This window comes from Globicephala melas, chromosome 1, assembly GCF_963455315.2.
Source record: "Globicephala melas chromosome 1, mGloMel1.2, whole genome shotgun sequence".
Taxonomy (NCBI): domain Eukaryota; kingdom Metazoa; phylum Chordata; class Mammalia; order Artiodactyla; family Delphinidae; genus Globicephala; species Globicephala melas.
In genome coordinates this window covers 176,620,101-176,633,243 of record NC_083314.1, presented here as the reverse complement: position 1 = coordinate 176,633,243, position 13,143 = coordinate 176,620,101, and the positions used below count along the sequence as shown (strand labels likewise).

Genomic DNA, 13,143 nt, shown 5'->3' with positions numbered 1-13,143 from the left:
GATAAGATAAGAAGGAGGGACTAGTCGGGTGAACGAAAGAATGAGTGAATGCTGTCAGAATTGAAAGCAGTGAGAGACCACTGGGTGCCAGGGTAGTCAAAGAAGCTTTCCGGAAGACACGAGGCTTCCTTCTGCTCCCCTGTCATAGATCAGATTTCGTACAGGGAGAGAGAAGAGGGAGACCATGGAGGGTGGCAGGTGAGATTCAGACAGGTGCGGCAGTGCTCGTGCATGATGGAACCCCCAGCTGTTTTATGACAAGTCCCCGTGAGGGAGACAGGCGCCAAATAATACCTGAACTTCTGACTGTCGCAACAACCCTGCAGTGGGGTACGGTAGTTATCCCCATTGTACAGTCAGCAGACTGAGGCACAGAGAGGTTACATCGGTTAACTGAGGCACACTCCTTGTAAATGACGGAGCCAGGCATTGGGCCATACATGCTCCTAATTATTCCTGAGTGAGAGTGTGCCTTTGCACTTGGTTAGGGAGTCAAGGGGCCTGCTGTGCTACATGACTGACAGTCCAAGTCCCTGCCAAAAGCCGTGTATTTGTCCCTGGGAAAAACCTGTTTCTGGGCACTAAGGAGATTTGATCCACGGGACCCACTGGTTGGGAGCCTCTGAGTACCTCTCCAGATTGCTGAGTATCTCTCTACAGTAAACATCTGTCACCCCTTTGGGCCACACAGCATGCAAACCTCTTTCCTATGCTTGGAGAAGCTCCGATTGATTTAAGGCAGAGCCTGCTTCCCTCAATCAAGTTGAAAATGCCAGCTACTTGTTTTCCCAGCATCTCTTGCAGCTAAGGAAGGGGTACATGGCCCAGTTTCCAATTAGATGCAAACATCTCACCCTAAAACTGGAAGTCAGTGACCCAAAGAAGAGGCAAGTCGTGCAAATTCGGATTCAGCTTCCAGAGATTGTGGTGGTAGCACCTGTCGGCCCATCGTCAGTGGTGGCAGCAGGCAAGATAGAGTTTCTGTGCCCAACAGTGTGGACTGGTCATAGGACTAGTTCAGTGGTTTGATTTGGGGCATTAATTTTGATTTCAACCCTCCAAGCTGGACTCTCCCATCCTCCAGGACCTGTGCAACCTGGCCAGACAGACATGCCTTTTCTACTTAAATGACCTAGAATTGATTTCTGTTGCTTGCAACCAACAGCTCTAATTAGTACACTGTCATTAGGCCTCCTCAGGTCATTAGAGAAGGGAACTCTGGCAGGGGTGGGGTGGGGGTGAGGGAACTTGGGATGTACCAAGCAGATCCAGGGACAGCCTGAAAACTCCCAGAGGAGGGACAGGGACCTGTCACTTCTGGGGCTAAGAGAGGGACTTGGGCAGACACTCCTGAGTATCTGAGACTACCCAGCTACCTGCAGCCCCACTCCATGGCATTTCCTTGTGAACTGGATTCTAGGCAGAGAAAGGCAAGAACCTAACTTTCTTGAAAACTACATCATGTAGGGGAGAAAGAGAGGCTTGGGATACAGAGACCTGGGCTTGGATTCTGGCTTTGCCATCCACTAGCACTCACTTCACCTCCTGAGCCTCCATTTCTTCATATGTGGAACAGGGTATAGCAGTTGAAGTGCTGTCACCTATAAGTACTCAACACCCAACTCCAGCTGGCATAAAAAATAAAGATGTTCATTAGCGTCGTTGACAGAAGATGTAGTTTGCCTTGATCTGTGGCTCTGTCTCCTTTCCTGGTGATCCTCTCGGCTCTGCCCTCCCCTGGGCATCAGCTCCCGCCTCAGGCTGGAGGTGAGACAGCTGCTGAAGTTCTGACATCACATCTGGTCACGATAACATCAGAGAAAGAAAGGTGTTCCTGTAAGCCGGACAGTCAGGAAGAGCTTGCCCAGCAGTTTATAGCAAACATTCCACCCATCTCATTGGTCCAAAGTAGGTCACATGCCCATTCTCCAACCAATAGCTGTCACCAAGGGAATGCCACATGCTGATAGGCTTAGGCCTGAACACCTGAACCAATCACTGGCAAGTGTTATGAGATGATTACCATTGGCTTAAAACATCAGTTCTCAGACTTTTGTCCAGAACCTTAGTGGTTACATTTTCAAAAGTCAGAGAAGACTCCAACAAGCTTCTGTTCGTGTGGACTATATTTATTGATGTTTACCATTTTAGAAATTAAAACTGAAAAAGATTAAATATTTATTTGTTTTTAAAATAACCATAAACCTATTATACATGTTAATATAAATCACATATTTTATGAATAAGAACTATACTTTCCAAAGCCAGAAGAAGTTAGTGAAAAGAGCAGCATTATTTTCTACTTCTGCAAATCTCTTTAAAATCTGGCTCCACGGAAGACAGCAGGATTCTCACACCTGTTTCTGCACTCAGGCTGTTGCAATGTGTTATTCTGGTTGTACTTTATGAAGAAGATTCAACCTCATGCAGATATGTGCTTGGGAAGGGGAGGTCCTCACAGACCTCCTAGATGGGGCTCAGGAAAGCCAGCTGTCCTCAGAACACACCTTGACAACCGCTTGCTTAAGCTAAGCAAGAGTCATGGAGATGATAATCGCCCTTATTTCATAGGGTTGCTGAGAGAGAACGAAGGGAGATTGTGTATGTAAATCGCTTAACACAGCGTTCAATAAATGGTGTCTGGGAGAGAGGAAAGACCTCAGGTGAACACAGGTAAAAGCGATAATCCATTACCCAGATGAACTGACGTCTCCCTTCCTTTCCCCAGGGTCCCTCCGCCCACACACATCCCATTATGCCAATATCGCTACATCTCTGTAAGCAGACGTACCACAGTAATTGCCACGGAAAGGAAAATGGGGGCGTTGCTCAACAGAGGGGAAGATCAAACCAAGCTGTCCAGTCAAGCACCTGAGTTTCCCTGATCAGAAGGAGACGCAGAAGCCAGAGGTGACACTAACTGGGGATCAGGGTGAGCCTCAGATTTGCTGATGGCCCCTCACAAAGGCAGGATGGGGGCCCTTTCTCAGGAGTGGCTGTGCGGTTAGTGCAAGATACGGTCCAGGGTCCAGAGGCCAAAGCAAAGCATCCGAGGTCAGCACCCGGTCAGCAGGTTGGGGTCGGAAGCTGAGAACTGGACGGCATCAGGAAGTCAAAGCAGGACAAGAGAGGGCAGAGGGGGCCTTGGCGACTTGGGAGGAGGAGCAAGAGATTTCAGGCCAAAGGCAGAACCTCTGGCTTGCAGGGAACAGCTGCGGCCCGCGGGTGTGCGCGAACACACACACACACACAGGTGCGGGGCCGGGCAGAAAGCTTATGCCGATTTAATGTCCTTTTCAGAGGAGACGGCAATGGTGTGATAGGCTGGCCACATGGCGCAGCTTTCAGAACGATCCCAATTTCAAAAGACACCAAGAGGGGGCATCCCTGGTGGCGCAGTGGTTGAGAGTCCGCCTGCCGATGCAGGGGACACGGGTTCGTGCCCCGGTCCGGGAAGATCCCACATGCCGCGGAGCAGCTGCGCCCGTGAGCCATGGCCGCTGAGCCTGTGCATCCGGAGCCTGTGCTCCGCAACGGGAGAGGCCACAACAGTGAGAGGCCCGCGTACCACAAAAAAAAAAAAAAAAAAAAAATAGAGACACCAAGAGGGTAGGAACTTGCATCCCCAGCATCTAGTACATGGCACATAGTGGCCACTCCATAACTATTGGTTGGACGGAAGACCCTGTATCCTTGGCCCTAAAAGCCAACATGTCCCAGAATTTCCAATGCTTCAGCATGTGATTGCATCTCCCAGACTGCCCCTTGCTCCCAGGAGTGGCATCAAAGCTTTTAGCTGACAATGCATTTGGACTTGGGGCTCACAACCTGCTCCCCCACAGACAGTGGAAGGAACTCTGCTCTGGAGATCAGGAGTCACTGGTTCCAGCCCTGGCTCTATACTAGGTCACTGTGTCATTTAGGGCTTGTCACCTTCCCTCATGGTGACTCAGGTCTCCCATCTGTGGGTGGCTAAAACCATCAGAGGGGGCATCTAAGAGTGGATGCTAAATGAGGGGCTTGGGGACCCAGCAACAAGGAACACGGAATGTTCCACTAGGTCAGGTTCCCAGGTGGGATCAGGAAGGCAAGTTGCCAGCCAAGGGTCAAGGCACCTGGGACATTTGGGCTGTGGCCGTGCCTGGCGATGTGTCCCCTCTCAGCCCTAGTGACCCTTTTATAGAGCCCCTTTACCCTGGTGAGCCTACAGGCATTGCCAACCTCTGACCTGATAAAGGTCAAGGCCTTCTGCCTGGGTATTAGGGTCGCTGAGGCCTGTGAACTTGAACCTGGGCTGTGAGGAATGATTTGAAGCAAAGAAGCCATTTTTGGTCCCAGGCTCAATGTCCTTTTTCCAAATGTGGGATTGGGAGGCAAATACGAAGGGACCGAATGATTACCGAGCACCTGTGATATGCCAAGCCACGGTCAGGTGCTTTAATTACATACGTGACTTCCTGTCCACATGGTAGGTATCAGTGTCCCAAGAAAATTGAGAGAGAAATGCAGTTTTTTAGCCAAGATCATGAAACCAGGATTTGAACCTCCTTTCTCCTTCCCACTCCCCTCCCTTCCCCTCTCTGTCTCTCCCCCAGGCCCCTGTAATGTCTGTCCCCAAGACACCACAGCCCCTGCTGCTCCCTCAGGGGATGAGAGCAGCCCCTTAAGAAGCGCTGTCCTCATTTCACTCTCCCTTTGTGACCCTGGATTTCCGCCCTGGGCATTCAGAGTGGCAGGTTCTGACCGCCCTCTCCCCTCTGCCAACAAAAGCCAGCCGGTAATCCTGCTTTCCTGCCCGCCCCGCTCCATCCTCCAAAGTAATGTCTTTCTTCCCACATTCTTCCTCCCCTGCTCCAGCCCTGTGGCTGCTTTCGAATCAGGCCAGTGGGACTTAGGCCAAGTTCATCAGGAAGGCCCAAGAGGGTCAGCGAGGCAGAGGCTGGTGACCCGTGTGCCCCTGGGGCTCACTCTGGTTTGCTCACCCCGGTGGCTGCACCTTCGAGTTTTGTGGTGCTGTGGGGGCTGCCAAGAAGAGGGGGCAACCTCAGAGACTCCAGAGACAGTATTCTTCTCCAGATCGGAGCTGCTTCTTAGGGAGCCGTCGTCACTCCTGCCCCATGGCCGGCTTGGAGCTCCCCTGCGAGATATCTTTTCAGATGCGTTTGGGGAGGAGCTAAGAGCTCTGGCTCTGCAGTCAGTCCTGCCGCTTTGCATGAGTTGAGGCCAATCAGTGACTCCATGTCACCATCTGCAAAATGGGCACAACAGTAGTCACTACTCAATAGTGTCATCAGGAGGTCTGCACGCCTGTAAAGAGCCTAGGCACAGGGTCTGGCTCACAGGAAGGCCCTAGCAAGTGGGTGCAGCTACCACCCACTGAAGTCTATCTGGCTTCTTCTGTTTTCTGGAAATGGGATGACACCGGAAGGGAGGGATGCTGGCATGGTTGGTTCAGAGAAGAAGGTCTTCCTACCCAGACTGCCGTGATTCCAAGGTTGGATACAGTGTCCACTTGGGTATGTTGCACAAACTGTCCATAAATGTGTTCATTCAACAAATAGTTGAGTATCTACTCCATTACTGGTCACTGTCCCAAGGGCCAAGATACAGTGACGACAAGACAAAGACGGCCCCTATCCTCAAGTTGCTCACTGTCTGGTGGAGAAAGACAACCAATGGGCAAATGACAATCATTAGCAAGTGATCTCAGAGATGGAAAAGTGCTCTGACAAAAAGAAAACACAGTAATCAGTTGGTGACGACGGGGGGAGGGGCTGCTCCAGGTAAGGTGGTGGGGGGCGGGGCTGACATCTCACTGAGACCTGGACGGAGAGAGGAACGTGGGCACGGCAAGGACAGGGACAGAGCATCAGGCAGAAGGTGCAACACATGTCAAGGCCCAGAGGTAGGAAGCAGCTTGGCTCAGTCACCAGACAAGGCCAGCGGAGATCAGGGACTGAAGTCCAGAGTGGGAAAGATGGAGCTGAGGGTGGAGGTAGCGGGCAGGGTTAGAGCATGCCCTCCATGCCATTGTTGGGCCTTCAGAGCTTATCCAAAGAGCAAGGAGAAGACAGCGGAAAGTTCTAGGCGGGGGGGGGGGTCACAAGGTCTGACTGGTTATAAGTCCGGCTTTTGGGTGGAGACCAGATAGACTGGGAGTAAGATGGAGGCAGGGGGGCCACTAGGAAGCTATTGCAATGTCCCCGGAGAGAGATGACAGTGGCTCAGCCCAGGGCGGCAGCAGTTGGGGTGGAAGCCATTGGATTCAAGATACATTTGGAGAGGAAGCCGATGGGGCCTGCTAGTGGGTGGGTCCATCCAAGTCACACCCCGAGAACAGCCACAGTGGGAGAAGGTCCCTCACAGCCAGTGTCCAAGGTCAAAGTTCAAAGGATTATGAAATCTGTTTTCCCGTAGCTGCCTCTCTTTAGGGTGGCACGGGTTCAGCCTGTCTGTCTCCCAACAGACAGGGCCAGCATATTTGAGGAGAGTAGAGTGACACAGGAAGTTATGGGGATGGCAACCCTTGGATCCCCTCTCTTCAGAGTACGGTGAGGGTCTCCAGCGGTAGCAGGCACCTTCCGCTAATAAAACTGATAAAGGCAATTTACTCAGCTGCATATAATATGCACGTGCAGAAGCGACCGATTCTCTGGGCCCGATAGGGACACAGGGACCAGCCAGGCTCACAGCACCTGGAAAGCCTGTGCTAACAGTCACGTGTCTGCACTTAGACTCATTGCCTATCCAAGGATGCTGGGGGCAAACAGGGACCAAGGACGTGCTTTGATGGACACAGTCTTAATAGGCTAGAAAATCTGAAGTTCTGAGAACTGCAATTTTTTTTTAATCTTCCATGTTATTTCCAAAGGAAGCCTAATATGCACCTGGAGTTAGAAAAATACAGGCCCTTTTACCAGCTTTACAGCCATTTGGCAAAATGGCATCATCAAGCCCAGGTGAATGCGGCAAGAGTCCTTGTCGAAACTCAGCGAGAGAAGGGGGAGGCCCACCCATGGGGAATGAAGGGCATGGACAGGTAGACCCCCTTGGAGCAGAAAATGTCCTGGTTTTGTTATTTTGTCATCATTTGGGGTTTAGAACATTGAGGCAGCTGTCCTTGTAGACACATAAATTATAAATAACCCTTAGGATGCCAGGCTTAGGAGATGCAAGGAAAAGAAAAAAAGAAGAAACCATGAACAACTGCTGACAGCATCTGCGCCCTTGTTAACTCAAACGCAGGATCCAAACTATACTTTTCCAGGAAGGAGGCTGTGAAGTGGCAGGTTTTGTTCAGTGGCCCTGCAGCCCACTGAGCATCAGCTACCAGTACAGATTCCCCTTTTGCCCCAGCCCTGCAGATGGGCGCCCGCGGGCCTTGGCAGCTGGGCGGGCACCCCTTCTCCCTGCTCGGGGGCGCTCCTGCTTTGGCTGCAGGGACAGGCGGGCTTTGCCGTGGGCACTCAGGGGACTAGAGGTCAGTGCGTTTGCCGGATGCGCAGAGAGAGGATGAAAACGGGAGGCTGAGACCTGCTTGGCTGTCTCTTGGCGACTAAAGATCGGGCTGCTAGAAGGTGACGTGTGAATCTACTTGCTGGCCCGGGAAAGACAGGTGCACCGTGCCCTCCACTGCCCCTGGGTACAGGCTTTGTAAGAAGTTGCTTTGTTTGAAAATCAGTTTTAAAACATTGTACCAGAAACAAAATGTAATTTACAAAATCACAATCCTGTTAATCTCACAGGAGTAGGTAGCATTTATTGAGTGCTTACTCTGTGGCAGATGCGTTCTGAGTCCTCCACACATACTTAAGGCACTTAACCCAATGAGGGAGGCAGCGTTATTGCTCCTTTTTACGAGGAGGAAACTGAAGCCCTGGGAGGTTAAGCAATCTGCTTAATGTCATACAGCTGGGGCAGGATTCCGTCTCAAGCTCCCCCTGGCCCCAGTGCCTGGCACCCTGTAGTCACCCAGTGACTCGTTATGCTAGGAGGAAGTTGGCTGGTTGATTGATTGGTTAGCTGGGTGATAAGCTACCTGGACTGCTTAGGCTGCAAAGTTGATAGGGGCCCAGTCTTGAGTCGGCAGACCCAGGTTCCAACCTCAGTGCAGCCACGTCCTGGCTGTGTGGCCTTGTGGGAGTTACTTCCCCCCATGTGCCTCAATTTTCCTCATTCATAAAATGGGCACAGGAATCGCCCTACTTTGGGTTGTGGATCAGAGGAGAGAAATGCATATAAAAACCTGCTGCATGGCAGCTGCTCTATAACGGGCACTGTGATGCTGCATTCCTGCTGCCAGTGCAGGTTTGTGACACCTGCACATCAGCTTGCAGGATTCGACCTGTCTGCACACGCTCCAGGTCACAGCACAGACAGGCTTGTGTGCTGCATGTCGGACTCCCTGCTGGAGAAGCCACTGCTCGCGTCTCTCCATGTGCAAATGGAGTTGTTTTCCGTCCATCCCAGATTAGTGCATCTTCTGCAGGTGCCACTAGCCCCAAAGCCAGCTGTTCCCTGGGGGGGCAAGAAGTGCACTTTGAGTAGGAACAGTCCTGCTGGCTTGTCTTGCTGCCACCTGCAAAACAGAACCCAGTCCCAAGGGTCTGCACTGGAGAAAGAGAGGTCCCCAGGCCCACGTCCAGAACATCCTCCCAGGGTCTGCTAACCAGATATTAATGATAAGGATGAAGCAAATACCTCATGCAAATGTTTAATAAGAAAATAGCAGGGGCTTCCCTGGTGGCGCAGTGGTTGAGAGTCCGCCTGCCAATGCAGGGGACTCGGGTTCGTGCCCCGGTCTGGGAGGATCCCACATGCCGCGGAGCGGCTGGGCCCGTGAGCCATGGCCGCTGAGCCTGCGCGTTCGGAGCCTGTGCTCTGCAGTGGGAGAGGCCACAGCAGTGAGGGGCCCGCGTACCGAAAAAAAAAAAAAAAGAAAGAAAAGAACACACCACATGAATTCGGCTTACCATTAACTGCCCAGTGGAACTTGGATGTGAACAGTGGACAACTTAACAGTTGATGTGACTGCCTTCAAAGTATACTGTTATTTTCTCTCTTTCTCACTCTCTCTTCCCTGAGCAGGGTGACCTTCCTAATTGCTTTGAATCAATGGATGTTAAAACTTATTTTCATTCCTTGACATGGTTGACAGAGTTGGGACTGGAGCAGGTCACCAGGAACATGCCTGGTGGCAAGGCTCAGAAGTGAGCCATGCAGAAACACAGCTACATAGACCAATGGAACAGAAGTGAGAGCTCAGAAATAAATCCATGCATATCCGGTCCACTGACATTTCACAAGCGAGCCAAGAATACTCAATAGGGAAGGGACAGTCTCTTCAATAAATGGTGTTGGGAAAACTGGATATTCACGTGCAAAGGAGTGGAAGTGGAACCCTCTCTTACACCACTCACAAAAGTTAACTCAAAATGGATTAAGGATGTAAACATAAAACCATAAAACTCCTAGAAGAAAGCATAGGGAAAAAGCTCCTTGACGTTGGTCTTGGCAATGATTTTTTTTGCATATGACACCGAAACACAAGCAACAGAAGCAGAAATCAACAAGTGGGACTACATCAAACTAAAAAGCTTCTGTACAGCAAAGGAAACAATGAACAAAAGGAAAAGGCAACCAACCTACAGAAAGGGAGAAAATACCTGTGAACCACATATCTGATAAGGGGTTAATATCCAAAATATATAAGGAACTCACACGACTCAATAGCAAAAAAAAAAAATCCAATATTAAAATGAGCAAAGGACCTGAATAGACATTTTTCCAAAGAGGACATTCAGATAGCCAATAGTTATATGAAGAGGTGCTCAACATCACTAATCATCAGAGAAATGCAAATCAAAACCCCAATGAGATATCATCTCACACCTCTCAGAATATTCTGCTATTTTCAAAAATACAAGAAATAACAAATGTTGGCAAGGATGTGGAGAAAAGGGAACTCTCATGCACTGTGGGAATGTAAATAGGTAGAGCTACTATGGAAAACAGTATGGAGGTTCCTCAAAAATTAAAAATAGAGCTACCATATGATCCAGCAATTCCGAAGGAGATAAAAACAGTAACTCGAAAAAATATACGCACCCTCATGTTCACTGCAGCATTATTTACAATAATCAAGACATGGAAACAACCTAAATGTCCATCAACGGATGAATAAAGAAGTTGTGGGGAATTCCCTGGCGGTCCAGTGGTTAGGACTCCGCACTTTCACTGCCAAGGGCCCGGGTTCAATCCCTGGTCAGTAAACTAAGATCCCGCAAGCCAAGCAGTATGGCCAAAAAAAAAAAAAAAGTTGTGAGATATATATATATGTGTGTGTGTGTGTGTGTGTGTGTGTGTGTATACATACACACATATGTGTGTATATATGTGTGTATGTGTGTGTATATATACATACACACATATGTGTGTATATATGTATATGTGTGTATATATGTATATATATGTGTGTGTATGTATATATGTGTATATATATGAATTCTATTCAGCCATTAAAAAAAGAAGGAAATCCTACCATTTGCAACAACACGGATGAACCTGGAGGACAGTATGCTAAGTAAAATAAGCCAGACAAACGAACACAAATACCATATGGTCTCAGACATGGAATCTAAAAACATAAGTCAAACTCACAATAACAAAGAGAATGGTGGTCACCAGGGGCTGGTGGGTGGTGAGGTGGGGAGGGCAGAGAGAATGAGGAGATTTTGGTCAAAGGAGACAAACTTCCAGTTATCAGAGGAATAAGTTCTGGGGATCTAAGGCACAGCGTGGTGACTATAGTTAGCAGTATTATATTATATACGTGAAAGTTGCTAAGAGTAGATCTTAAATGTTCTCACCCATAACAGCAACAACAACAAAAGGGTATTTGTGTGAGGTGAAGGATGTGTTAACTAACCTTGTTATGGTAAACATTTTGCAATATATACATATATCCAGTCATCACACTGTACACCTTAAACTTACACAGTGCTACATGTCAATTATGTCTCCATGAAACGGAGGGTGGGGGGCAGAGAGGAAAGAAAGAAGCACGCTGTTGTATGGCCGGTGACCTGGGGAAGTAGCCCGATGTTGAACAGGAGTCCAGAGTTCACTGTATAGTTCAGCCACTTTGCTTTCTGCCCCATAAAATAAAAATGTCAAAAAGGGCATGTTTATATCTTTTCAGCGTCACAGAATGTAAAACAAAATGTAAGAATTGAAAGTGCACATGATTAGTTGAAGCATGCAAGACACCTTTAAAATTAAAAATCATCGTGTTCACCGTCTCACTAGTGGTTTCATCCTTTTCTAGGGGACAAGCTAGCGACCCTAGGTGCTCATGCCTGAGGGTAGGTGGCAATGAAATAATCCCAGGCTATCCTCAGTCATGGAGCACTTGATATGCCTCCTTCTGAAGATCTGGAAGGAGGGTGTCGCTGAAACAGAGAAGCTGTGAGTCAAATTGAAGTATTCAATCTGGCCATCCCTCCACTGATGGGTCAACACTCTCCCTCCGTTCCTCCCCCCACCCCCCGTGCTGGCCTTTAAAATGAAGCCCCTGCAGAAATAGAGACACATATGTAGAGAACAAACGTATGGACACCAAGGGGGGAAAGTGGTGGTGGGGGTGGGGGTGGGATGAACTGGGAGATTGGGATTGACATGTATACACTAATATGTATAAAATGGATAACCAATAAGAACCTGCTGTATAAAAACTAAAATGAAGCCCCTGCCCCAGAGGAGTATCCTGTCCATGGAGGACGAATGACTCCCAGGAAGTGCCCCGAGACTTTGGGACTCAAGAGTGTGTTCCCTGGACCAACAACATAAGCATCTCCTGGGACCTTTGTTGTTAGAAGAGCAGAACCTCAGACCCCACTCCTGAATCTGCATTTTAACAAGATCCCCAGGAGACAGACATGCTGGTGAAGGCTGAGCCGCTCTGAGACGATGCCCCAGGAGGCAAATTGAGTTTGAAAAAATGCTCTGGGTACAAAGACAAGGCGTGATTACTCTGCCTGGGCATGTCCTGAACTGCTTCCAGAAAAAAGTATCCTCTGAGCTCTGTTGGAAGGGATAGACTAGACGGAAGGGGTTTAGTGGAGACGGAGAGGAGAACATTCCAGGCAGGGAGCATGGAGTGAGCAAAGTCCTGGAGGTGTGAAAGAGACAGAGAGGTGGGGGGGCGGCGGGGCACTGCAAATGGAGATGCATTTCCAGAAACCTGGCTTAGCCGTTTCTCACCTGAGTGGAGGGGCGCCCTTCCTCTACCCCCCTCTCTCCACGGAGCAGATGTGCCCACTCCAGAACGTCTCTGGCGCCTCTTTTCGTTGATGTTGTGAACTGGGCTTTGCTCCATCCACCTGGGCTGGGACTCTATGCAATGTGTCACCTGCTTCTGCACTAACTCCGTGCCAGGATTGCGCTGGGCATCTTACCTGCTTTATTTCATTTATTTTTTTTAAAGGTTTCACATGTTTATTACTGAGCTAGACAGTGAGCAGTGGTGAGGAAAGATCAAGAGGAGTGAGCCATTCCATTTCTCCCATCACGCAGGCAGCTGTTCAGACAGTAGTGATGTTCTGATATGGTAAGACGCACTTGACCTTGACACAGCATCAATGTGCACCACTTCATATGTGAGCTTCCTTATAGACCCAGCTTGGTTCTTCTCCAATGTCTTCTCTTGGAGTCGTACCTGATTTTTTTTTTTTTTTTTGCGGTACACGGGCCTCTCACTGTTGTGGCCTCTCCCTTTGCGGAGCACAGGCTCCGGACACGCAGGCTCAGCGGCCATGGCTCACGGGCCCAGCTGCTCCGCAGCATGTGGGATCTTCCCGGACCGGGGCATGAACCCGTGTCCTCTGCATCGTCAGGAGGACTCTCAACCACTGCGCCACCAGGGAAGCCCTGATTTTATTACCAGTTTTCATTTGAATCCATTGGGGAATGGGACGATTCTGCTTTTGTTTCTTGGCCAGGAATCGCTTGATCCTGAAAGTCTTGTGGGAAGACATGGGGAGAGCAAATTCAACCGCACGTATGATGGCGGACAAGAGAAAAGAGGAGCATTTCATTTATTCTTAAGGACAACTCACCTAGAAGGTTCTAGAGAGACAGAATAGC

General features: G+C 49.4%; 2 protein-coding genes across 4 annotated transcripts in view; one reads left to right on the top strand and one right to left on the bottom strand.

The window, feature by feature from the left end:
* KAZN (kazrin, periplakin interacting protein) overlaps nucleotides 1-13,143 on the top strand; it is a 1,133,578-nt gene that overhangs the window by 945,111 nt on the left and 175,324 nt on the right. The window lies entirely within an intron of this gene.
* LOC138842900 (large ribosomal subunit protein eL39-like) lies at nucleotides 12,667-13,034 on the bottom strand. The gene is made up of 2 exons (XM_070046806.1): nucleotides 12,910-13,034; nucleotides 12,667-12,715 (listed from the first exon to the last, which is right to left on the bottom strand). The coding sequence occupies exons 1-2, from the start codon at nucleotides 13,032-13,034 to the stop codon at nucleotides 12,667-12,669; spliced, it is 174 nt and encodes a 57-aa protein (XP_069902907.1).